Raw genomic sequence first — 26124 nt, 5'->3', positions numbered from 1 at the left:
GCCACAGGGGGCGCTAAAATCAACACAATATAAGTTCCGCAGTCACTTTAACATTTAATCTGGGCTTCAATTCATGGCAGTAGGTGGTATTGTGTGGCAAATCAAGGTAGACATATCTTTTGATTAACGTTAGAGGTATCTTGTCTATATAATAATTTCCAGTCTTGACCAAAAATCCAAGACAGTTGTGCAAGTTTGTCCAATAAGCAAGGCAACATGTGAAAACAGTACAGATGATTCCATATAAGAGACGACCTGCTGCAGGCAGTGATGTCATCCTTAGGATGAACAATATGTAAACCCCGAAGCCCTGAATCTGCCGAATCTGTGGTTGTCCACAATCACTGGTTGAGTCTTTGTACTGTTCTGGTGGTGTTTGTGGACAGGTTTCTCTGAGTCATAGCTGCAAACAAATAGATATAAAATTAATCTAGATTTATAAAAGACAAAATCATGGAAAATATTTCAACTTAAATGAGCATAGATATAACTTTGAGCAGCTGACCTGAGAAGTTCAGCTCATAGCGAAACCGATTGGCGGTAAAGTTCATGACGCCTGTCGGGTTTTGTTGGTACACAAGCTCGATGTCCTGACTTGAAGTGCTGCTCCGCCCCTTCATCACAGAGAACAACAACAGAAACTATACCACAGGATCCTGAGTCGCAAGACTGTCTGGGACTTCAACAGAATTTTTGGGGAAAATCTAGACCCCCTGGCTTTATGCTACAATTGTTTTCTGTTTTCCAGGTTAAGATCCTCTGAATATGAAACATTAAGGAGAACTTTCAAATGATGTTACATGTCCCTCAGTGGTTTTTTTACCCCCAAAATGTTCAATGTGTTTCCCTTGGTCAATATGTTGGATTCAATCACATAGCATATAGCTTTAAAATGATTTCCATCCTCAAATTTGCAGGCTTGGCAGTTTTCTTCCACACTCGTAAAACATACCATTTAAAAGACATTTAGAATCCTCTATCTGTAAATAATAAACAACATATTGATATTTAGACTTCTCTTACAAAAAGGTGTGCCTTACTTGAATGTAATCTGTCCATATTCCACTGATGTCGAGGAACTGCCATCGGGGCAGTGTGCCTGAACTGAAAGACAAAGAAAACATTTGCATTAGCAAACAAATAAAGGGCGCTAGTGTTGCTGCAGGAATGATGTATCATGTAGGCTAATCTCAGGGATCTTAACATTGAGATGTTTTAAGAACCCATCATTCTTTTATTTTTGGGGTCTGTTTATGCCTTGTTTGTAGAGACAGGACCATTGGACAGAGTCGGAAAATGGGGACAGAGAATGACTTGTTGTAAAGGAGCCACAGGCCTGAGTTGAACCTGGGCTGCACAGCCTCTACATGAGGTGAGTGAACTAACCGCTCCCCTGACAGCGCCTCAAAAAAATTCAATTTAAGGTGTTAATCAAGGTTCAAAATCCTGACATTTTAAATCATTTCATAAAGGTTGTTCGATTTACATAAATGGTCAGTTTGTGCTGAAATGATTCTCCTGACCTGATGTTTTGAAAACTCCCATCGTCGACGGTCCTCCTCACCACTCTTCTAGTCCCAATTTGGTCATTAACTTGATGCATGCCTATGAAAGAAACAGTGCACAGAGAAGCAGTTTAAACAGCTGTCCTCAACGAAAGCAGAAAGATCCATTGTCTCGTGCATATGATAAGCTGTGTTATACTTCTAAAGTCCAGAGTATATGAGTATCTCTTGATACTGAATTTTAGCGGGGCCTGTGGATTCAGCTGGTATTGTGCCTCGATCGCAGAGCTGTCAAAACCACACACCTGAAAACAAATCCCAAAAAATTCACTGAAAAGAGAAATGCAAATAATGGAGGCCAGTGCTAACTCTCTGACGTGTAACAGGAAAATATTAAAGATTTCATTTATACAACTCTCATAAGCCAAGCACTATTTTTTTATAAGGTATTACATTTTCTACACTTTCATCTAAAATTGCCTGAAACACTTCATGCACAACTTACATGTGCTTTGTATTCAGTCCACTCCCCTTCTTCTCCCATAAACTCCCACTTGTAGCGTCCAGTGGTTTGCTTTGAGGAGGCCGTTGGGAAGACAGAGGTTGAGCTGATGCTGTATGAAAAAGACAAACATCCCTGTGGATCAAGCTTTTGCATGGGGTTTGTTGTAGGAGTTGGGACACAAGTACTCCCATGAGTGCAGGAAAGTAAACTCCACTGATATTTACCTTCCTATGTTGTTGGTGAATTTTGGACGCCTGCGGACATTCCTGAGCATTCCTGTTGTGCAGTTTTTTTGTTTCATGGCTATCGAAAAAACACACAGTAGGATAAGCTCAATAAAGACATCTGAAATATACAAGCTCTCACAAGAAAATGATTGAAGAATTCCCTACTGGGAAAGTCGAGTGTGTAGCTGGTTGATCCCACGGTGAAGCTGAATGAACCCTGACGATTCAGAGTGAACTGGTGTTCAATGTCTCTGCTGCTGATGGAAGAGGCTAACATGCTGGAGCTCTGAGGAAGAGGAGAAAAGAACCCTGAGCCTGCTGAAAACATTCAAGTTAAACGTGATCGATGCTCGAGATTTTGCTCACCTGTGATCCATATTCACGCCACAGCTGGTCATCTCTAAAGTACCAGCCAACGTCCTCTGTCTCACCCTGGGATAAGAAGCTCAGTCTCTGCACCTTCAGAGCCGCATTTGTAGTGTTTAACTTATCAAAGTCGATGAACACCTTCCTGCGGAGACACATAAAAAACTGATTCATCGAAATGATGACAACTTTAAATTAATAATCTTAATGAGGATGAACTGAAAGAAAATTCAGATCGGGAAAAAAATGCAACTAGATGAAGAGCAGACAAATCCTACACTGACCCATGGGTGGTGTTGATGGTGATTCCTTTCGCCCCAGGGTGGCAGTAGTGTGTCTCGATCACATGATCATTATCAATTTGCAGCCACTGATGACCAACTAACAGCTGCCACTCAAATGGTTTTTCTCTGGCTGTAAAATAGAAAAATGTAAATAAGTTATACAAGAAAAGGTCCAGGTGGAGCAAATTTAGGATTTAAAAAAGCTTACATGGACTTAAACACACATTTCAACAGATTTTCATTTGACACCATTTTTAGTTTCTGCTTCACAACATTTAAGGGTATAATATTGTACCCTTTGAGTTCATTGGCAGGACAACACTGTTGTAAACCAAGTGATGTTTTGTTATGAATCAAAATATCTAAACAACACAATCTTTCTTTTATAAAAAAAAAGCCCAGCGTATAAATAAAGTGTATAAGAACAAAACACTATGTTCTCAAAATGTTCTCATTACGTTTAGTTTAACTCAAATAAATATTACAATTCAGAAACGATATCTAAACTGTATCACCGATTACATCATTTACTTGAATCAAGGATCTGAGTACTTCCTCCACCATCTTCATTCCTGGCAAGAGGTCATCTGACACCTAACCAGGCTTAATGTCAAACCTCTTATTAAAGTTACAAGTAGAAACAGTCAATATTGTCACTGAAGGTGTCACCTGCTTTTGAGAGTTATGTTTAATAACTATTTAAAAACTTCTCTTAAAACTTGACAAAAGGAAAACACAGGAAGTGCAAAGATGATTAAAGCCAAAGTCTGACTTTGTATTGTCTCCTATTGAATGTGGTATAGGACATATCTGTCAGCTGAACCCTCTTCAATAATAGTAATAATAGGCTTGCATTTTTAGCGAATAGCTGCTTAAAGAAGAAACAATTCAAAATAAAACTACGACAGTCACAAAGTTACTGAATAACTCAATCCCTGCCCGAAGTATTAGTTGTACAGACCCCGAATACTCCAAAACCCAAAACCCTGGCCTGCAGCTGTTCATTCTCCTGTCAACAAACATAGTCAAACATGGAGAAGGTACGTAGGCTCCTTACAGTCTGAAGTCAATCCGTGATAGGAAGAGAAACTCGCCATGCTGTGGTGGAAATACGCTGCAGCTCTTCAAGGGGAAAAAAAGAATAAATAAAACAGACCCTAATCGAGCGAATATCGACTTATCATATCAGTAAACATGTCGGTTTCATTAAATCGAAGCGAAGCTTTCCGTCACTTCACTGACAGACTTTCACTTTCGTTTCTCTGTAAGAGCTGTCACCTCCCAACTACTTTATAGTTACATTCATTTATATAGTAATGGGTAAGGATATTAATGTTAACTGCAATCAGCTGAATAGTGTACATGTGTTTGTTAGAAGTTGACAGATAAAAGCACATTTTTCTTTCTTTTTGTAATAACCCAGCAATGAAACATTTTTCCTTCAGTTTATTTATTGGAGACATAGCACCGATATTTCCAGAGGATGTCTTGGGTAACTGTTTTGATACCAAATGTAATTTTCAAAAATGATGGCAATGATTAAATTGTTTGATTTCCACAAATTCCACAATTCCACAAAAAAAGCAAAGTTCACATGCAACACAAATGCCTCAATTTGAAGCTTCAGCTCAATACAGGTCACTTTGGTTAATAATAATTAAGTATATTTAAAAGTAAGAGCAGAGTAAACCTTAAGACCTGGAGATCTAACAATAATAGATTAGATAGAATAAATAGACTGCAGACCTGATATCACAGTCAACAATTCAACTTTTTTTGTTGTAGAATCATATAACGGACTGACATGAAAACTGAAAATATTCAAAGGCAACATAATGGTGTTCAGAAAGGGCTCGGGGGCCACATGTGGTCCCCATCAACCCTCAACGTGGCCCTCAGGTCAATTTCTACAAAATTAGAAACATTCACAAAACATGACATCTGCCATGAAATCATAAAAAACAGAAAATGTCTATAATATATTTCTATAATATAATATTTTATCACTGGTAAACGTTGAGTTAAATTTGAGACATAATTATCATTTTTGCATCCTACAATTTGGCCCCTGGCAGTGAGAATTAAATGTATGTGGCCATTGCTGTGACCAAAGTAGCCCATCCCTGGCATACTGTAGATCAAACATCACATTTGTTGTATAATGTACAGGAATGGCTATTGTTTCATCTAGCAGCCCAACTGTAAGTGATCTCTTTGGTAAGGCAGAGCAGGAAGAACACAGTTTTGTACAGTATACAACAGTTTGTAAGGCAGCATTGAGTTACGAGTGTGTAAACTTTAAAGCCTTTTACAACAATTGGCAGATAAATAAAAGTCATAAATGTAACAATGTCAGTGTTCCTCATCCCTGTGCTACATTACCTCCTAATGTAAACAGGTTAACATGGAGTAAAAACAACATGCCCTAAACCAGTTGTTCTCGAATGGTGGGTTGGGACACAAAAGTGGTTCGTGGAGATGTTTTCAATGGGTTGGAAAGGTGTGCCTGGAAGACATTTTTTTGTAAATAAAATCTATGACTCACTTTTGTAAAAAGATTTCTTAATTCAATTTCTTTGTTATATCACCCTTTTTACAGTATTGCGTTCTAAACTGCACAATTTTTCATTACATAAAATCGGATTAATTGGAAAATATCAGAAATTTGGGTCTCAATTTTTTAGGAAGGAGTTGGTGGTGGGTCCTGAGGCTCCGTCAGTTAAACAACCAAGATAGATTCTTTGGACTTTCTAGTGATAGTTTAAAATCTTGATTTTTTAAAAATGGACTTTCTCCCTCAGGTCCACGACATCTTCTTTCATGCTCATACACGCCTGACAGAGCGGGAACGTCTGGTATTGAGCTGGGTTTGGGTCATTGCTGAGGGGGAGAAAAAAGAAATAGACAAATACGTAAATATAAATTTTTTCAGAAAGTGCATATATATAACGGCTAGCTTTGATTCTTTGATATAATAGCTTTATTGTTTCTAATTCTATATCATTTTGCAGAATAGGTTAAAGTCAGGACAGAATTTATGTGGTGCACCTCACATTTATCAATGTATAAATGTTGAACATATAAAGCAGTATTAGCAGTATTTAAAACATGAATTAACCTCCAAAGTCCAGCTTGTAGGAGTGCCCCCCCACTTTGAAGAGCATGCTGCCGGTCGGGTCCTGCTGGTACTTCCTCTCAATGTCATCGCTGGATACTGAGCACTCAGTTGATGTGCCCCTCTGATGACACAAGGCAATCCAAATCATCATTGTTTTCCTTTACTTTATCATTCAAAGAAAAGCAAAATGTTACCGCCGCTTACCCTGTTTTTGAAAGTGTACCATTTTCCGTGGCTTCCCTCAAACTGCCATTGTGGATTGGTGCTCACAGTGAGCTCTGAGATAGCTCCAGATACTCTGTAAAAACAACGTCAAATTCATGTAAAATTGCAACTTTTAAAGGAACATTTAGTCTACTAACCATCTTGCCGTGAGACCAATGAGAAGTTTGACACACCTACGTCAAAGGCTAAATATGTAGCTCTGTACATTTTATTAAACAAAGCCCTTATACGTTGTTTGTTTAATCTGTACAAGTAGGGGTTAGTCTCATGGGTAAAGTCTGTCGCCTCCATAAATAGTCTTTCCTCCAAAACAATCTGTTATCAAATGTTACTTTGCCCTCTGTGGTAAGGGCTAGCACTAATGCTAAGTTATTGTTCTTGGAAAATTGTATGGTTAGGTTGAGATAAATCTTCACAGAAAACAACTATAATCAGTTTGAGCTCAGGTTAAGATCAGGGGAAACAAGAGGCTGGGCATTCCTGTCTGTTGCACGGCAGGAGGTATTAACCCTCATTTAAGACTCAGTAAGAAAACTGTTAATTGAATTTAATCCTTTAAAAATATTCATCCCAACAGGGAAACTTTTTTTTTCTGACACTGGCTGGAATACAGCTTATTAACCTTTTTCTTTTTGTTATATCTATGATGAAAGAAACACTGACAGAATTGTCCTTCTTTTGTACAAGCAGAAAACAAAAACTGAACTCACCCTGCTGCTGCCGCTTGCTCATGTCGATACAGCGGCCGACGAGTAACTTTCCTCTTTCTTTTTTGACTGACCTGTTGCATGTCTAGCAAACATGATAAAGAAAGTTATCAATAAGTTATAAATAACTGGCAGTGTTGTTCAGGTGGGATGCGGCAGTGTGAGATTTGTTGAGTGTGTACTTCACCTCTAAATCTAATCTCAAAAGTGTCAGAACCGATGTTGAATGTGTACGAGCTGGTTGGGTTGCTCTGGAACTTATTCTCGATGTCAGCGCTCTTCACATCACCAAGTTTTCCCTTCTAATCATGAAAACACGTTTGTCATTTTAGTTGTGACAGTGAATGTTTTTAAAAGACTTATATTTTATACATTATATTTTTTTACACAAGCGATACCTAAGTCTATTCACTGTACCTTGTCTCCATACTTCATCCACTTACGACGCAAGGTGCAGAACCAGATCCACTCAGTGTTTCCATCATCCAGACGTCTCACTCTCAGAGTCTTTCCATTCACTCTCAGCCTTCTAAAATCTATATTTACTGCCCTATAGAGGAAAGCAGAAAAATGAAAGATAAGCTGTCAACTATTTATATCCATCGACACTCAAAACATTTAAGCACCATTATTTTGTTCAAGCTTTTACCCGTATTGTGAGTTGTAGATTTTAATGCTTTTGGTGTGGGGTAGAGAATACTGTGCCTCAATAACATGATCATTTACAATGTCCATCCACCCATTTCCATCATTCAGCTGCCATTTGTAAAACCGGCCGTCCTTAAGCAAGGGCCCTGGTGAAAAACAACCACAACAACAGGAAAAAAGAAAAATCCGCTTTTTAGTTTGCATCAAGAAAGCTTAGGCACCAAACAACACAAATGTATGAAGAGAAATGAACCTTTAAGCTCCTTTTTCAGTTTTGTATGTCACTCTCAACAACTCCAGCATTAAAGCACTGATGGAGAACAAAGTGAACACTGTAGGAGTATGGCTGAACCTCTCTATTCCTCACCTGTAGATGTTGAGCAGCTTCTTGCTTCGGAGGACGCCCTCCTCTCTCTTGGGTGTTTCAGTAAACATTTGGACCTGTAGCGACAGTTTCCTTTTAGGGCGTATTTGCAGATGTGCAAGTAACGGCACTTTTTACCATCCCGACAGCCCCCACTGTTGTAGAACTTGCATGGTTCACGCCTATTGACCTTAGGAGTGAAATATATAGTGAATATAAATAGTTAAGCATGAGACCAATTTGAAAATAAATGCCAATTACGTCATCAACAGTTGCAAATTAAAAAAAAAATCCAACAACTAGGTTTCAGGAGTTAAATGATCACTTCTGAGAGTAGCTCCTGAATCAAGAAACAAACCTGAGAATCAGAGTCTTCATCTGTGTTAGCAACACTGTCCGACTCCTCACTGGAATCAGACTCCTCTCTGGAATCAGACTCCTCACTGGAATCAGACTGACTGTCAGAAATGATGGGATCTTCTCGGAAAGCTAATAAGATAAGATAAGCCTTTATTCACCTCACAAATGGAGAAAAATACAATATAAGGGTAATATACATTATAATAAGGGTACAAAAACAAGAACAATAAAACAATAAAATACCTGCATACAATCGGAATATCCCCTACAGGGGCTAAAGTACTGTTGCAGTTATTTGTTTTACTCTTTTTTTTTTTTGCTGCTCTTAAAGCCAATATAGAATAGTGTCTCTAACTATGTGTCATAACAAGAAAATAACGCTGTTTTATACAAAATTCCCCCCAATGAGGGATCAATAAAGTTTATCTTTATCATCATTAAACTGAGAAAAGACCCATTTATGACAGTGTTTATCTACTGCCCCCTGCTGGTTAATTGAATAGTATGCAATATGTTGCCGTTAACCCTGGCTGCACGTTAGAAAACAATTGATTTAGTAAAAATCAATTTAATTTAACCCCGTAAAAAAACAAGACACTATGCAGTGATAAATGTAGGCTACAGGTTTGGTCAGTGTCCAAATTTAAAGTAGGAAATCTGTAAGGTTTTCACAGAAATGAAACTGAAACCAGAACATGGCAAAAGAAGAAAACTGCTCTCAGCACTTTTAAAACCCTAAATATGCATCCTCAAGTCATTTTCTTTTACTAAAAACTCAAATCTGAGACGATTTATTCTGTTGTGGTGGTATTTGATATCAAAATCTATTCAAACTTAAATGTCTTTTATAGGCTATACACTGACATACAGACAACAGTCGTCACATAAAGCTTTTATAGGGCAGAAGTACTATGTTTAAAACAAAAACAAACAAACACTGCAATAAGATGATATAGCTGACATGAATAAATAATTTGATTGGGTATACTCACCACTTGCTGACGCCATTCTGTTGTTTGCAGCGCTTTCGTTTTGCTTTTTTTTTTTATACAGGTCAACCACTCCTACATAGGAGTGGAGAGGAGAGTCTAATGAAGTGCAAGTCATTTTATGAAGCAGGACTACAGGCTTCATATAATGGTCCTGCAAAATTAAAGGCTGATAACTAAGATACTTTGTAAGTGGGGATCTGTCATGGGTTACAGGATCAGTTAATTGTCCAAAGGATCCCTTTTTATTCACACCAAATTAATAAAACAGGATACCTTGAGTGTTTTGGTCAAGTTATTAACTGTAAACATAAACACAACTAATGATGCCATAACATCATAGTATATAGATAAATACAGGTTTGCGAGTACTGGTGGGGTAGCCTACTTTTAAAAAAAAAAGGGGAAATAATTGAATTAATAAATATAACTCTTTTTTTGTATTCATTTATTCATTCTGCAGAGCTTTTGCCCCGCACTCCTGTCCGGTAGGTGGCGGTAATGCATCCTCTGGCGGGTTTTCCAACCGCTAATCAAGTCGAGGAAGAAGAGGAATAGGATCCGTCTGAAGTAGGGAAGCACTACGAAGGGCACTTCATAAAAAGCCTTAAACGAGGAGCAGGAAAAAGCTGGGAAAATGGAATTTCATGATCATGCTTACACGAATACCACTTATGGCCAAGTCAGTGCCTCCGATTTCACATATAAAAGTGAGTAAAGTTAAAAAGGAAAAAAAGAAAAAAGAAACGTCATACTTACGTCAAGCTAGCTAACGCACACAGTTGAATTAGCTTGGCTATGACGCCTAACAAGTGGTCTTCACTGCTCAAGTAGGATACTAAACAAGCACGCCTTCATTCAACGATAAAAACTGAATAATAACACTGAAAATCTAGCTGTTTTTTTTTTATAGTACACTGTTTATGATTTCCAATGATTTATTTAAGTGTTCTTGTTTCATCAGTTTAGTCATTTAACTTGTTCTTTCTCCCTCGTAGTGAATTCAAAAGAAACTGAAGACTTTGTGAAGCTGAGGGTTTCAAATAAAGACCTCTTCTCTGGAAAAAGAAATACTTCCATGTGGGCCTGGAGGTAGGTAGGCTGCACAAGCATGAGAGACATTAGTGTGTGAATATACAAAAAAACAAAACTTCCTGAAATAGAGTCTGTAGATTTGGATTGTAAACCAAGGCATACCTTTAATTTTCATAACTCCTCTAACTTTCTAGTGTTTAATTGCTAAAATGTGTTTCTTGTTTAATTCTTCATAATATAAATACTGGACTAATATACAAGTTCTGCATGACACTTTTTTTAAAATGTCCCCGGGACAGTTTCTGGTTTCAAATTTTAACAATGAAGACCTATTCCAAAAGCTCCAACACACATCATGGATCATACTTAACGCTGCAAGATGTAATTTTAATTATTTTTTAATGTTCTTATCTATCTATCATTCTGTCAATTTAAAGACAAGTAAAGTTTAAAAGACCAACTAAAGCCCAATCGATACAACCAGCTTATTTTATTATTTTCACTGGATGAAGCTGACATTAACCAGCGTGTTAAATATTTTTACAATATCAGAAAAATATGTGACTATAAATGTCAGGTATTTGATTGATCAAACCTTTATTTTGACATGTTTATATCTTCAGGGCCATCCTCAAACACATGAACTTGCAACACAAGATGACTCACAGCCAGGCATCCAAAAAATGGGAAAACCTGAAAAAGAAATACAAGGTACAGTTCTTCTGAAATATTTCCTTGACATGATTCAACACTGTTAAAGATCTCCTTATTGAGTTGTTGCATTGTCTCTGGTTCTGCAGCTCCTAAAGAACCCTCCGGATGGGGTCAAATTGTTTCCTCAATGTTGGCCTCATTTCAAACTGATGGACGACGCCATGGAGGGTCGATTGGAGGGCAACGCCCCCATCCTCAACGCCTTACCCATGGAGAAAAACAACAGTGAATTTTTGACAACACTACCCAAAAAGAGGAAGGTTTCAACAGATTTGAACTCCTCTATTGCTCCTTTGGTGGGCGGGCCAGAGATTGAGGTTTCCCTGAATGGAGACGAGGAGGACGACGACATGGCGCATGAGGGAAACCAGGAAATAGACCGCATCATCCAAGAGGTGGACAATGAGAGGGACATGATGGACAGCGAGAGGCTGGTGATGGAAAGGGAGAAACAGGTGATGGAGAGGGAACGGATGGTGCTGCAGAGGGAGAGGGCCGTGTTGGATCGGGAGATTGCTGCTGTGGACCGAGAAAGAGCCTCGCTGGAGAGAGAGAGGGCGACAATTGAGAGAGAAAAGGCAGTGTTGGAAAGGGAGAAGGCGTTGGTGCAGAGGGACAGAGACACGCTGAGCAGGGACCGGCAAGCTCTTGAGCAAGAGAAAGCCCGACTGAACAGACTCTTTGTACCCAAAGAGCAGATTGGTGACGTCGCAGAGGACAGCAGCAAAACAAATGACGCGGACAACATCGAGAGGAGGGAGAGGTTCCTCAACTCGTTTGAAAAGCTGATTGAAAACTTTTGATTTGTGTTTTAATTTCTGCAAATGTTCTTTTCCACAAAGTCTCTGTGAAGAATCAATCTCCACCCTGACCTATTAGGTTGTGAATGAAAACGTTGAGCCACTCCTTGTTCAGAGAGGTCTTCAAAACAACTTTATTCACTTGTGGTTTTTCCATACAGAGCACACAATGGCAAGCTATTAGCATTAATCTTTACCCCATTGACAAAATCAACAACCCCCCCTCCCAAAGTAAACAATAGTCTCACCTGATTGCTTCTAAACATGAAGAGTCTTTGGTTTGGGCTTTTGCACACCTTTCAAAAAGTTACTTTTTGAACCCTTCTCGACCAAATATTGCAATTAATGTAAAAAAAAAAAAAAAAAAAAGTATATTTTTTATATTACAGTACAGACTTTACAACAAGTGAATGTGTTTAAATGCGTCTTTTATTGCATTAGATACTCAATCTGCCTCTCATTAAGCTCCAGCTTCAAGAAGTTTGCTAGTATACAGTTTCAAAAATGTTAGATTTGTTATTAATATTAATATTATTTTTTACAAAACAAAAATATTTAAACAAATGACTTTTTTTTGTACCAGTCATGAACAGACACTCAAAAAGACACATACATGTGAGGTTTCTAATAAACTGATGAATTCTCCCCATGCTTCGAGTCGATTTCCTCTTTATCAAGTCACGGAAAAGTTTGGCGTTTTAGAAAGTTCTTGTTTGTAGGTGTGTGTTCATGAATTTTGATAAGTGAGGGAACAAGATGGACAGTTTCATTTTGTGCTTGTCTCATACCTGGCATAAAAATTACAGGAGTTACAGGAAGTCGGTGCATGTGTGTGTGTGTGTGTGTCTGCGTGTGTGTGCTTGATCGCCAGAAACACACACATCATTTCTGTGTTGACGTTTAAGCAACATGGATTCCACGTGATTTTAAAGATCTTTCTCCGTCAGTGGCACATGTAACAGTTTTGAATAAGCCTTAATTTTTTTATCGATGGATTGAGGAGTGACGGACGGTCTTGCGTGTGTGGTTTTGTGTGTGCATATGTACAAAAATGTGTGCAAGAGGGAAGGTATTTGTGTGGTTAGATTAGGTCCCCGATGGGAATGCGTGGCAGACAGACATAAGCCTGCGGGGTCCTGCTGAGGTTGATGGGGTTGCCGTCCAGACGGATGTCCTCCAGTGCGTTTCTGATGTAGTTGAAGTCTTTCAGGTTGCAGAACGTGTCCTCGTGCATCATTTGAATATTGTTTCGCTGCAGTGGAGGAGAGAGGAGGACGCAATATGAGAGCTCAGCACCATGAGATATCACATCCATTTCTATGAGACTGGCCTGGGACCAAAGTCAAAGAGAAGCAAAAATACCTGTAGGTGTAGAGATCGCAGACTGTCTGGTAGAGGCAGTGGGATGTAGTCGATGATGTTGTCTGTTAGGTACAGGTACAGCAAGCTCGTCATATCCTGAATAAAATGAAAAGACAGAAGTTAAAGGGCCATTAAATGTTATATGTTACACTTTATGAACATAAATGTTTTGGATATGAATATGTTTTTTTTGTTATCTACAGAACTAACTTCATACGGCGAAGTGATGAGTAAGTGATTTTGGACACACTGTGAGTTGTACGTACTTTGAAGGCCTCTTTGTGAATACCCTTGGTACCAATGTCGTTATGGCTGGCATCAATCAAGCTCATGGTCTCTGGGAGGGCGGGCAGCTGTGAGATATGATTTTCTCGAATCACCAGCTCCTCCAGCTGAGGCATACCCATGAAGGCTCTGTCATCGATGGACTTTATCTCATTGGCGGTTAAGTCGATCCTCTTCAGCTTGTCTGGAAGAAAGCGGAAGTTTCCACTCTGAAAAATCTGTGCCAACTCCTCGTTCAAAATTCGTGAATTGTGTTCAAACGGAATACGTACTCATGTTGGCAAAGTCTGACTTGTTGATCTTGGTGATTCTGTTGTAGCGGGCGTAGAAGTGAGTGGTGTCTTTGGGAAGAGGTGGTACACTATCTAGCTTCAAGTCATCACAGTAGACCGAACCACCGAGGCATGTGCACAACAAGCAAGTAGGCATATCTGGAGTAACAGATAGGAGGATGATTAAGAAGAGAGGAGAAAATAAGACATTTATTTCATTGTATTTGTAAAAGTAAAGTTGGCTACAATTAGCCTCTTACTCTCAAAATACCCGAAAGGCCATTATTCATGGGAAAGTTTCCAGCAGACACTACTATTTATAATCCTTGGAAGCAGATGAATTGGCAAACTCATCATTAGTTTGCCCTTGTATGAGTGCTGGTCGCCGAGTGGTTTGATTACACGCCCCATATAGGCCTACAGTTGCCTGTCGTTCGTTTCCTGCATGTCATTCCCCTCTCTCTCTCTCCCAGAAATAAAAGAGTGTACGCAGCTCAAACATATTTCATTAACAACCAAATTCTCTAGTCATTACTTTATCAAGTAAACACTAACTGTGGGGTACACATTTAAAATATGCTTAATCACGCTAATCACACATTTTCTTGTTCTTGTTAGTTTCATATCAATTTGAACCCACCCATGAGACATTTTCTGCGCCAGTTGAATCAGCAACCATGGTGGAAAAATAAAATAAATTTGAAGTTCTAAACTAAACGCAAATATCAGATGAGCTGTTTGTCATCATGCGTCTTTGAGACAAATTCCTCTGTTGTTCAATACTGACCTGTCCTGTCAACCACAGGCTCATCTGGTTCGTCAGGCTCACCGGGCTCTGGCATCCCAGAGCTCACTGACCCTTCTACACTACCAGCACCCTCCTGAGGGGTTTCTGGTGTGGTTGGAAGAAGCCCCTCCTCTTGTTAGAGACAAAATTAGGTGTTAAAGAAACAGGTTAGATCAGCATGGACATAGAAAAGGACATTTGGCAAACAGAAGCTGACTGTTTGCCTCTGTTGTAAGTAACATAAAGCTCATTAGCATTGTTAACAAACTGATGGTTTTGGTGTTAACATGAAAATGTGATCTGCTGAGTGGTCACAAACATTTGATTGTTAGATAAGCACACCAAACTTGTTTATGAGGAAGAAGGCTCAAATGAGTTTTGTTTTGGAGAATCACTTGCCTCAACAGAGGAATGAGATACAACTTGCTTCACCCTCATGTTAAGCTAGCAGTCCATTCCAGCGTAAAACAAGTTTGTTTATTTATTCTTAGACATAAGTGTGCGTGATAGAACTGAACAGAAACAATACCCTACTGTAAGTTAACAACTTGGCGGGGTATCTTTACTGGTGCTCCAACCAAATGAGCTGTGAGGTTGAAGGCAAGAAATCCAAATCTGACAAATAACAGCTTGCTAATAACCAAATGTAATGGGTTCCTGCTCCAGCATCAGCTCTGCCACCTTTTTCAAAGTCTTCCCTTTTTGGTATGCTTCTTGACTTGTAAGGTATGAACTTGAGTTATTTTAGCCCTGCCAATGACATATCTCACGCTAGTCTAGATCAGATACTGACCTTTATCAATGTCAGGGATCAGGGTGACTTCAGGGACCTCTGCGTCTCCAGAGCCAGAGACACCAGAAGCTCCAGAGACACCTGAGTCTCCAGAGAAATCCCCAGAGGCCCCTGAGGTTCCTGAAGCTCCTGAGAAGTCCCCAGAAGCACCCGATGCCTCACTGGGGATAGTATCAGGAATGAGGGGCAGCTCCTCCTCTTGTTAGAGCCAACGGTTGGTGTTAGGAGGCATGAAATCAGGGACGATGAGGGGTGAAATAGACAATCAATCAACCCATCAATCAATCAATCACACTCGCATTTTAGGTGAGACATCAGGTTAGGGTTATGATAATCAGTAACACAAAAACAAAAGCAAAACGCTGAACAAAAAAGTAAAATGACAAGCAAAACAATCAACATTTAACACAGTTAAATGGAATTTCAGACAATAGATTAACATGAATCACATAGATTAGACAGGTTGTTTTTGCCTTACTATCTTTCCTTTGAAAGTACTAACCTCCAGATATAAATGTTATTCCTGAGTCCCCAGACTCACCAGACCCAGAAACCCCAGAGCTTCCGGAAGCCCCTGAGATCAAGAGATCTCCAGAAAACCCAGAACCAGACTGGTCCCCAGATCCTCCAGAGCCCAGGGGGAGTTCAATGGGAACCCCTCCAGAACCTGAGGTTCCAGAAGTCGCCCCTGATCCTGAGAGATCCCCAGATATCAGGATATCCCCACCTACCAAGGATTCCCCAGATCCCCCTGAGCTGAAGAGTTCCTCTGAGGCTCTAGATATCAGAACAATATCACCAGAACCCCCAGAGGCGCCGGAGACCAGGAGGTCCCCTGAGCCTCCAGACCCAGAGACCCCAGAAGCTCCTGAGGTTCCAGACCCTACAGAGCCTCCAAAGTCCCCGGAGACATGAAGGATGTCAATGGGCGGCAGACGCAGCTCCACCTCTTGTTAGAGACAAGATTAGGTATTATTGAACACAGACAGATGAGACAGAACTGGATCATTGATCAGGTTTGGAGCTTATAATGATGATTAGGTTAAACAGTTGGAAACAAATTGACACCAAATGGTTGAAAAGAACACATTTAACCATTAGCAGCTAGTTAAATGGAAGACATGCACATGAAAAGATGATTGTCGCAGATGGGACTATGAGTAATCGATTGGTGTATCTTTGTTTTAGATCCTTGGTTCTGCTTTTATAGCTTGAGCAGGGTGCACTTTTCCACCACGTTGATTTCAGATATTGAGAAACCTTTTTTTATGTTTGAGAAATTCTAAAGCTGAGTGCTTTTTCAGACCTTTCTGTGTGTCTGGGCCCATAAGAACCCCCGAGCCCCCTGAGCCCTGAGGGACCAGCTGTGGTTTTAAGGGCATTTCTTCCTCCTCTTCTTCTTGTTCTTCCATCGAGGCCTCAGGAACAGGGTAGTTATAATCAGGTGGGGCCAGCGTTCCAATCTCTATCTGAGGGAAAGACAGCAGCAGTGAGTCAAAAATGGATGGGAATTTGAAATCTGACTCTACAGGAGTAAGGACGAGATTCAAAGAATGTATTTTTTCAGGTAACTGTCAACATGGAAGACACCACTATCGGTATTACGAGCACTTTACGTTCTTTATATCTAAATGCATTTTCAAAAGTACAATTGGTGATCATCATAGGACAAATATGGCAACATCTACCTGATTGATAAGATCTTGAAAAAAAATGAATACTTGATGTTTGGCTTGAGGAGAACTTGTGTATACAAAAATAGAAACACTGGTATTACCCCCCATGTCTGGGACATTAAACAAACTATATTCAGTCAAAATACTGGTGTCATATTAAATTAATTAAGCTATGTTAAATTCAGCCAACTTTCAAAAGGTACACAAAAATCTGATAACATGAGAACAAGAACTGAGACACTATTATTTGAGATGTCACTTTCTTTTCATGTTGTGTTTGTATGCAGATGTTGAGCAGTTCATTTTCAGTGTATATTTATTGTGTGCTTCTCTGATTACATGTGCATAGCTGTTTGTTTCTGTTGTTTTACTGATTAAACAATGGAGGCAGCTAAATGTGTGTAGCACTGGAGTCTAACACATGTTGTGACTATTGTGGGTATTACTTTGTCAAGGACTGATGCGAGAACCCCCACTAGATCAGGTTCTACATCATCTCCACCACCAGATGGCAGCGATGTATTTGGGTGAAATAGCTTTATAGTTTTATCCGCAATGACCACATTTGGCTGCAAACTATGAATGGCCACAGAGGACATTTCTGTTGTAGCATACATGCACTTTCTGATTCTTATTCTAAAATGTTTTTTTTTTTACAAAGTAGCAGGTGAGCAATATCAATCTTGCAAGTCGTCCTTTATATGGATTCAGATTAGAACTCTGTTCTCTTTGTTGTTATGAACCACACAATCAAGGAGTGCTTGCACGTTACTGTCCTAAAAGGACAGGAAGGTGTGTTTTCAATCCGACCCCAATTTATGATATCTGATCATGTAGTCTCTAGTTAAAGGTTTTCCATTATTTCCCAATTCCAAAAATTGGACCAAATGCAGATTTAAGTCAGTTAAGGGTGTGTTTTGTCGAACCAAGAGGCTTGACAAACTCAAACCAGGTAAATTTGTCTCATTTTAAAATATCAAATCACCTCACATTCTTATCAAATAGGCCAAAAATTTAATCCATTCTGGGAAGTAAATACAAAGACAATTCTGTGGTACCAGCCAAGCTTTAAAATTTACAGTGCCTTTTGGTTCATCCATTAACATCTTCAGCTATATCAATCAAGTGTTATAGTTGTATAACACTCACTGCAGTTGCTCTCTGATGCTTTAGTGTTTGATTAAACCTGCAGTTCTATCATTCTCCAGACGGGGGCAATGAACCCCCACACACTGCCACAGGTATACCTGACACTCTGACGGCCAACAAGGAAGACTCTACCCTGCAGAAAGGGAATGGTCCTTGTGGAACCAAGACACACATGGTAGCCGCAAGAATCCATATTTCAGTCTTTTAGCTACTTTAAACCACATTTCATAGGACATTCAGCCAATATGTTTTAAATATGAAAGTATATCAATACAACCATCAAGCCAAACTAAATAAAGCCTTAATGTGATGGCTAGCAAGACATAAAACTAAATTAAAGTCTTGCAAAGAGATTAAAAGCAGCAAAGAAGATGTATCCAACACTGAAAGTCACATTTTAATGCTTGGCAGAGACACAGTTTGAGTTACAACAAGGTAAGCCATTGAAAAGTCTTGCACAGAGTTAGCTTGCTGCAGCACTCCCCTTCATTTCCCCCTTACCCCAAAACAAACACATACACCCAAGGGAGAGAAGCGGGGAAAGGCTGGAAACCAAAAATACTAAAAAAAAAAAAAAAAGGTCTGGATACAGCATGGGAATACAGAATGCACAGGGAGACACGCTGAATGTGAGCACCACCATAACATGCAACTGAAGTGTAGGCCTACAGCAAATAAATCAGTAAATGCATTCATCAGGGCTTGGGAAGCAACAAGAGCAAAACTAGTTTGGTAGCATTAGGACATCACCTATCTCGTGATTTATCCACAAAAACTGTCAAGGTTAATAATATCGAGTTACATTCATAAAGTTGAATCAAATTTAAGTCATGAGTTAGAGTTTCAGTCATCTTAGTAAATACGCCTCAGTTAGTTCCCAAAGTCTGCACCAGAGTGGCCTGACAACCTTGATGTGATGACAAGGCCCAGGAAGCCTACGACATGCATGGCTAGGTGTCCTCTGTTTTGCAATGCCTGGCTAACGATCTGTGTGTAATAGCTATTCATTTTCTGATCGAAACTATGTCGTTGAAATAGACCCCTTTCCCAACATTACAAGCTCAAACTAACAATTTGGTCTAATCTATTAATCATAGAAATCAGACAGTTAAAGAAGGTTGAGGTAAAACGTGTCCACAGGTTTGCATGCAATGTTGTTGTGCAAAGTCAAGCTAAATGGCGGTTGGATGTAGCTTCATATTTAATAACAGACATAAAAGTTCTATCAATCTTCTCATCTGACTCTTGGGAAGACAAATGCAGAGATAAAATGTGTCTGGATTTTTAAACGAAACTATCTGATATGAATGGACAAGATTATGATAATAATTATTGGATAAATTAGTGTTGTTTGGAGGCTACTTTGTTTTTATTTAGATGTTTCAGGTGGACCACAAATAGAAATGTGGGTAACAGACAAAATAACTACTTGCTTGGCTATATAAAGTCAAACAATCGATGACAACAGAATCACAGGCAAACTCTTCAGAAACCCAGTTACTCACAAAGTCTTGACAACTGGATCAATAAATACATGCATTTCGAGACTTTTGAATGCAGCAGACTGAGGCTGATTTGCTTGGAAAACGAGCCTTTACTTAGCTAACAAAGAGAAAAGCCATGAGAACGAAAAGAGGAGAAATACCAACAGATGGCTCTGGAAAGGAAAGAGTCAGCATTCCAGAGGCCTGGCGCTCATCACGCTTAACTTTTCCCCTGACATCTGATGCGTGCGTGAATAAAATCCATATAATCCTAAGCAACCGCTCTATCTGACACCTTCAAGTGTGCTGTTAGCGCACTTTGTTAGCGTGTTGTTGTTGTTGTTTCTCAATGCAAAATGCATTTACGAGTCGAAAGTTTGGGTTTAACAAGGGTGAGAAAGATTTTAGTGAGTCTTATTGTGCTTGTTTCACTCTGGCTGCTCCCACAAGCTCTTATGCAATGTGCTGCGTCATATCCAGGCATGTTAACAGAGAGACATTATCAAAGCCATTCTCCTGCAACGCATTACAATCTTCCCACACTGAGCAATGCCATGTGTCACACACTTCTGTAAAGCTTTGCACACCAGATGCCAATTTTTCAAACTTAGGCAAAAGGCTTTACTTTTACCTTTTTTGCCACTGTTGATGAGAAAATAAATTCACTTTTTCCACTGGTCCAATCTTCTCATTTTGCATTTGATTCAGATTCATGTTAGATAACAGCAGTGGTGTGTGTTCAGTCCACATCAGGTTTAACTTCAGTTCCTGGCTCAGGAGAGGCCTGTTGAAAATGTGATGTGGAGCACTCGTGCCATCTTTCTTGACATAGCTTGGCCTAATTTCCTCATAACAAAGCGGTATGAACAGGAACCCTGAAATGTGGCTAAAGCTTGCAAGCCCAGCAGGCGTTGCAGGCTTGCCACATCACACTCAACTTGAGCAGATTTAAACAAAACTTCTGGAACCCATCAACCAGTTTGAAACTCTACTCTGTTCACATTTTAAAAGCTGTTGCCTGTAGAAGAAACTGATTTGAATTAAAAAAGAATGTGAGTGTTACTCTTTTTAGAACAGGATTTAATTGCTTTCACAGAACGGGACATAACACTGTTGGAAAATAATACAAGTTATTCCCTACTCAACCTTTCCAATAGAAATGTCTCCTAATCATAGTGCATAAATATTGCTCAATTACATGCAGAAGAACAACTCCAGATGCAGAAAAAATCCGTCTGATTCGATTCTACTGCATGAAACAGAGATGGCAGCTTGCAAAGGTATAAAACTTGAAATATTTTGGCTTTCAATTGAACATAAAGTTGAAAACTGTTTGTCTACTTTCCAAATGGCTCCAGTCAGTATCAGTGGGAAGCCTGTCTGCTCCATGAACTTGTTGACCTCGGTTCAAAACCAACCATTATGGCTATGAGCAAATGTGTAAGCCCATCAAGAGATCCAACATATTCCTTTACTTACACTGCTAAATACAAACTCTGAATCCCTGTGAATGCAGATCTCTAAGAAAGTGGACAACTAAAAAAATAAATGCATAACAAAAACCTCAAATAGCCAACGTACATGCCAAGTTTTTTTTTTTTGCATGTTAATTGCATTTTTGGCCCAAGATTTTCTTCTGCCTTTACTTATGGGCAGATACAGTTTCTTACCTGAGGATCGTCAATTGTCAGCCCCTCTTCGTAGTCATACATATCCTGGTTCTCCAAATTTAAGTTATCTAGATCCACATCATAGTTGGCACTGTCGTATGAGTCCAAGTCCGCTTGTCGGGAAAATCTGGGGCTGGCCACCACCGCTTTGAGGACCAAGAGTCCCAAGATCAGCCGCACGAGCATCCTCATAGTCCACCTTGACACAGACAGAGATGAAAAGTAAGGGAATTTGCATTCAAAGAGTCCTCATTTCAGACACAGTTAAGGATAATACATGCAAGTTTAAAATAGAAGCTAAATGAGATCTCTGTAGTGTAAGCTATGGTACTATATTGATACAAAGCAAACTCCCACTGCTGTCAATAAATAACAAACACTGTAAATTTAACTAGACAACTGCGACATGTACTCAAAACTAAAAAGGTTTTAATCACATTTGGATGTCAATATTTGATAGTGGCTTCAGCTATTTGGCTACTTTAGCATCTTAGCAATTAGTTATTAGGTTCACATAACCCCAAATAAGATTTATTTTAGCAACTTTTTCTTATAAGCTACATAACCTACACCTATGTCAAAAAACATCGGCCAATAGAGTTTGCCATTAAGATATAGGCTGCATAATCAGTCTTGTCTACAAAATGAAATAAAAAAAAAAAAAATCTTCACTATGGGTTCCTTGGCTTCAGCCACTAAATTCATTACTCAGGCGTAGACAGCTCATTGGATCGAGACATGAGGGCTCCATGAAAGCAAGAGGGTTATTGCTTCAGGGAGAAGCCATTTTGGGTCAAATAAGTGCTCGGATGTGACGTCCCAGAGGTCAAAAGTCAGAGTTGATCTGATAAGGAGCCATGGGAACATTTTCATCACAGATTAAGAACTCTAAGAAATCTATTTTCATCCAGTAGGATTTGTGGGCAATGGTTTAAAAGTTGAAGTGGGTTTGCCCATATAAAACATCTGGGCTTCAATTTATCTTTTCCCTTATCAAGCCAAAAAACAAGAAGCAAAATTGTTGGCTTTAAGGTTGAAATGAGGGTGCAAGACAAGAGGGCCATTGTCCACCTGAATCTAAAATGAGTTTGTATCATATTCAGTGAGTGCAGATCTAGTATTCACCGCCATGACCCAGATAGCTGCTGCAAATCTTTTCCATTTCCTAAGAGGAACTCATGAAGCTTAGCAAGGTTGATAAAGTCCATGTATGAGAATCCCTGCTTGGATGTGCTAATAAGATAAGTATATGTTTACAACTGCTTATTTAGCACGCACAGGAGACAGCAGGGTTAGGAAACAGTCATATGTCTGAGAGGAATTTCAAACACTAACAGCAGGTGCATTTATATCTGAGCAGGCCTCGGATAAATGATGTTGAATTTAAAAAAAAAAAAAAAGGTTTTAAGAAAGTCCTCCAGGCTGGGGCAGAGAAACGGAGAGCGAGGGAAGAGAAGAAGAGAAGTAAAGAGTGAGATGGCAAGAGATGTGGACAAGATGTTGGCCCTCAGGGTTAGATGGAGTGAGTGAGGAAAAGACTCAGTGGGAGAGTGCAGGACAGAGAGAGAGTGAGAGAGAGAGACAGGTTTCTGAGCTAACTCTACCCCTCGACCTTTTACAGAGGGCCTTTATGAGGCCCGGTCGCTGCCTGTCTCAGCACTCAAACTCCAAATTCCTCCGAGGTTTGTGGACAGGATGGCAGTGAGTTACGACTGCAAGGAAAAGCTTCATTCAGCAGTGAGGGTGCTCAAACACACACACACACACACACACATACACACACACACACACACACACACACACACACACACACACACACACACACACACACACACACACACACACACACACACACACACACACACACACACACACACACACACACACACACACACACACACACACACTCACAGGTACACTCACACACAGGCAGGCACACACACACACACACACACACACACACACACACACACACGAGCATCTGTGAGACACATCCTCTCACAGATGCTCACTCTGTCTTAACACACCTATCTTTCAGAGAGAGAAAGTTGAGAAACCTCTGCTGCTATTTTTGGGATGAGGACAGATATAAAACAACAAAAAAAACAAGTCATGAATCAAATCTTTGTTGATATCAGAGGACTAGATTATTCCTGCAAATCAACACCGACACTTGTCTAGAATATGTCCAACATAAATTGAGTGCACTATTTTCAAAAGCTGCTTAGCATCCACATAGAAATACATTTTCAGTCATGCAGTTCTGAAATCCAGCAAAGTTACACTGAAATTCAATTCAATTGAAATCTATTGATAAGGGACCATGTGCAGTGAAAACATAAATGTAACCATTTGCTGCATTGCACCAGAGTTAGCCTTAGGCTAATTTACGTCTGCAGTCCCTTGGAAAGAAGGACTATATTAAAGACAGAGATGTGCTTATATGCAGGCCATCACAGTGTGCAGTGTGCGAAAACTGTGCATGAGTGTAGCCTCCAGACTACCTCTGTGTTATGCTTGGCCCCGTGTTTAGCATTCCTGATATCCAGTCATTCTACCTTTTTTTTTTCTCCCTCTAAAGCCATTAAACAAACCTGACAGATGTCCCTTTGCTAACTGGTATTTTTTTTATAACAGTTAAAAGGAAACTTTAGATCATTGCTTGTGTTGCACTCTCAAGTGTACATCACCTTAGACATAAAGCATCTGCTAGATAATGTCAACACTGTAACTTGAAATTCTCACTGAGGCAGGTGACAAAATGTTTAATATGCCAAACACTTAAAATATGCAAATCGTTCTGTTTGGGAAAAATAAAACAAACTAATTGGAGCCTTATAATATTTTCTGAAATTGAAGGGATATTATATTGCAGTTTTGACAAATCAGAAAGTAAAGTTTTGCCTGATTACTCATGCATAAAATCCAACAGTCCTGTAGATATGAAATCCTCACAAAGTCCTTGTCACCTATCCAAACAACACCTGTTGACACTCACACCTGGATCACAGCAACTTTGGCTTAAAAACTACCAGCTGACTTATCACAACTGCTAACCTTGCTGAGCGACAACATAGACAACCACTTATCAGTCAACTGTGAAGCTTCCAAATCCAAAACCAAGAAAGGAAAATAAAGCAGCTGCACCACCAACTAATTAGCCAAGTGGCCCCTGTGAAAACCCTGGATAGCAATGTTTTTTGATGGGCAAGTCTTGCCACTCTGTCTGCCTTATCCCCCCCACACCAGAGAGCATGAAAGATAGCAACAAGAACGCTTACCTCTGTCTCCTGCCTTCCCGAATGGTCCCTTCAGCCGTGATGGAGATGCTGAGGGCTCCGGGACTTGGCCAATGGTGAGAGGTCGTGCAGGGTGCCTTGAAGAGGGAGGGTGTGTGTGCGTGTGTATTTATGTGTGTTCAGTGTGCAAAAATGTGTGTGTATGTGACAAGTGTAAAGGTGTGTGTGTGTGTGTAGGTCTGTGTGCACTAGCAGACCTGAGTGCCCTGCCGCTTATGTGCGAAGCTCGGCACTGAGACTGATTGGACCAGAGTAGATTGCTTTTGGTCACTCGGAGTGCACCCACCCCGCACCCACATGAACAACCATCTCAAACATTACACACACATACACAGACATCAGACACAGAGAGAAAAAGAGAGGAAAGGCCCCCAATGGCAAAATACCTTTTTATCCCTGACAAGAGTATCCTTTATTTTTCTAAGCGTGTGGCTCAATCAGACTGAAATATTTGTCCGCCTTTTCCTGAGGTGAAACTCTGGCATGTGTTGCTTTCATGTATGGGGGGGATTCACAGGGCCCATGTACACAATGGGAGCTCTGTGAGCAGCCCCTGTTAGCATGGTGCTGAGAGGAAGTCCCTGCTTGGAGGAAGGCCTTTGCCCTTACTTTGAGTTGAAGCTGCGTTTTCTTTGCACTGTCACTCGCTAAATGTTCTGCCCTACCTGCCTTTCTTAGCTCACGTGTGGAATACCAAAACAGTCTGAGTAAAGAGCATTAGCTGATCTGGAGTAAGAGCTAACGACTCTGAGGGCAAATCTGTCCCTTTTCATGAGATGCTTTATATACTCAAAGGTTGACTTCTTAGTCCATTAAAACAGAACATAAACATTAAAACAAAATATAGACACACAGGATGCTGCTAGCTAGCCTCACTCTGTCAGCCTAAAGGCCGTGATTTACTTTCAACCACCCACCTCTCTCACTCTCACTCTCATGGTAACTCTAGACCTTTTGATGAGTGAGGGGAAAAGTACGTTTTTGGAAATGCCAGACGTCCTTCTGCACCTGCTATATAAACTAGGATTTATATTCAGGGCTCTTCTTCTGCCAAAAATTCTCAATAGGCAAAGAAATTAATGAACATTTTTCCCGAAATATCCTGCCATCAAATTGATCCACATAACATGACAGTGTGCACTGCAAGTTAGAAACAAGTCCTTCAGAGTCGGTTCACTCTGTTTGAAGCACAATTGGACGCGATAGGGGATTTTTATGCTGGTTGTTAGTCGGGTTTCTTTTTGAGCGATTATTCTGGAGCTTTGACTTGGTAAAAGGAAAATTACTTTATTGATAAATAATTCGTTTTTATGTTTTTTTTTTAGAGTGAAAACTCTCTATATATTCTAACTAATACGTTAGCTGTGTAACGTTACAACAAATCTATCAAGTCCGTAAGATGCATGTGAAGTCAATTACTACGTGATGGTTTGTCTTTCTGTCTGTCTTTATTTGTACTGGTTTATGTAGTGGTAGCATCTACAAGAGACACTGAACCTC

At 39.8% G+C, this 26124-nt stretch overlaps 4 protein-coding genes across 5 annotated transcripts; 1 reads left to right on the top strand and 3 right to left on the bottom strand.

The window, feature by feature from the left end:
- Window positions 1-41: 41 nt before the first annotated feature.
- Window positions 42-4095, bottom strand: LOC306817940 (uncharacterized protein). Its single transcript, XM_079335213.1, has 11 exons — window positions 3945-4095; window positions 2888-3017; window positions 2604-2748; window positions 2403-2523; window positions 2235-2313; window positions 2011-2119; window positions 1705-1810; window positions 1524-1605; window positions 1041-1104; window positions 506-614; window positions 42-403 (listed from the first exon to the last, which is right to left on the bottom strand). Exons 1-11 carry the CDS (start codon window positions 3982-3984, stop codon window positions 342-344), a joined length of 1047 nt encoding a protein of 348 aa, XP_079191339.1. The 5' UTR covers window positions 3985-4095; the 3' UTR covers window positions 42-341.
- Window positions 4096-4318: 223 nt separating this feature from the next.
- Window positions 4319-9351, bottom strand: LOC306818277 (uncharacterized protein). Its single transcript, XM_079335769.1, has 10 exons — window positions 9302-9351; window positions 8308-8438; window positions 7953-8139; window positions 7587-7731; window positions 7355-7487; window positions 7125-7236; window positions 6941-7022; window positions 6210-6303; window positions 6006-6126; window positions 4319-5767 (listed from the first exon to the last, which is right to left on the bottom strand). The coding sequence occupies exons 1-10, from the start codon at window positions 9315-9317 to the stop codon at window positions 5712-5714; spliced, it is 1077 nt and encodes a 358-aa protein (XP_079191895.1). The 5' UTR covers window positions 9318-9351; the 3' UTR covers window positions 4319-5711.
- A 453-nt stretch (window positions 9352-9804) lies between these two features.
- On the top strand, window positions 9805-12492 carry LOC306818294 (uncharacterized protein). The gene is made up of 4 exons (XM_079335803.1): window positions 9805-10008; window positions 10297-10390; window positions 10957-11044; window positions 11134-12492. Exons 1-4 carry the CDS (start codon window positions 9936-9938, stop codon window positions 11848-11850), a joined length of 972 nt encoding a protein of 323 aa, XP_079191929.1. The 5' UTR covers window positions 9805-9935; the 3' UTR covers window positions 11851-12492.
- Window positions 12493-12607: 115 nt separating this feature from the next.
- Window positions 12608-24843, bottom strand: epyc (epiphycan). Of its 2 annotated transcripts, XM_079335800.1 has the most exons (9): window positions 24607-24843; window positions 21326-21524; window positions 16653-16815; window positions 15347-15544; window positions 14554-14685; window positions 13767-13925; window positions 13476-13678; window positions 13210-13305; window positions 12608-13099 (listed from the first exon to the last, which is right to left on the bottom strand). In XM_079335800.1, the coding sequence occupies exons 2-9, from the start codon at window positions 21515-21517 to the stop codon at window positions 12929-12931; spliced, it is 1314 nt and encodes a 437-aa protein (XP_079191926.1). In that variant the 5' UTR covers window positions 21518-21524; window positions 24607-24843; the 3' UTR covers window positions 12608-12928. The 2 variants fall into 2 exon arrangements, with proteins under 2 accessions (XP_079191926.1, XP_079191927.1); XM_079335801.1 differs by lacking the exon at window positions 15347-15544.
- Window positions 24844-26124: the final 1281 nt, after the last annotated feature.

This window comes from Symphodus melops (genome assembly GCF_947650265.1).
Source record: "Symphodus melops genome assembly, chromosome: 22".
NCBI lineage: Eukaryota > Metazoa > Chordata > Actinopteri > Labriformes > Labridae > Symphodus > Symphodus melops.
The sequence above is the reverse complement of the archived record's forward strand: the minus strand, read 5'-3'. Positions and strand labels throughout refer to the sequence as shown.

What these genes read in the sequence shown, in the direction of transcription:
- LOC306817940 (XM_079335213.1), bottom strand. Translation starts at nt 3,984, where the DNA reads ATGGCGAGTTTCTCTTCCTATCACGGATTGACTTCAGACT. An exon ending in ACCATCAACACCACCCATGG is followed by an intron (nt 2,749 to 2,887) that starts GTCAGTGTAGGA and finishes GTGTCTCCGCAG; the next exon opens with GAAGGTGTTCATCGACTTTG. An exon ending in GGGAGTTTTCAAAACATCAG is followed by an intron (nt 1,105 to 1,523) that starts GTCAGGAGAATC and finishes TTTGTCTTTCAG; the next exon opens with TTCAGGCACACTGCCCCGAT.
- LOC306818277 (XM_079335769.1), bottom strand. An exon ending in ATCTACAACTCACAATACGG is followed by an intron (nt 7,488 to 7,586) that starts GTAAAAGCTTGA and finishes TTTCCTCTATAG; the next exon opens with GGCAGTAAATATAGATTTTA. An exon ending in GGATGAAGTATGGAGACAAG is followed by an intron (nt 7,237 to 7,354) that starts GTACAGTGAATA and finishes CATGATTAGAAG; the next exon opens with GGAAAACTTGGTGATGTGAA.
- LOC306818294 (XM_079335803.1), top strand. Translation starts at nt 9,936, where the DNA reads ATGGAATTTCATGATCATGCTTACACGAATACCACTTATGGCCAAGTC. An exon ending in CTCCGATTTCACATATAAAA is followed by an intron (nt 10,009 to 10,296) that starts GTGAGTAAAGTT and finishes TCTCCCTCGTAG; the next exon opens with TGAATTCAAAAGAAACTGAA. An exon ending in ACCTGAAAAAGAAATACAAG is followed by an intron (nt 11,045 to 11,133) that starts GTACAGTTCTTC and finishes CTGGTTCTGCAG; the next exon opens with CTCCTAAAGAACCCTCCGGA.
- epyc (XM_079335800.1), bottom strand. Translation starts at nt 21,517, where the DNA reads ATGAGGATGCTCGTGCGGCTGATCTTGGGACTCTTGGTCCTCAAAGCG. An exon ending in GGGCCCAGACACACAGAAAG is followed by an intron (nt 15,545 to 16,652) that starts GTCTGAAAAAGC and finishes GGCTCTAACAAG; the next exon opens with AGGAGGAGCTGCCCCTCATT. An exon ending in TGCGATCTCTACACCTACAG is followed by an intron (nt 13,100 to 13,209) that starts GTATTTTTGCTT and finishes CCTCCACTGCAG; the next exon opens with CGAAACAATATTCAAATGAT.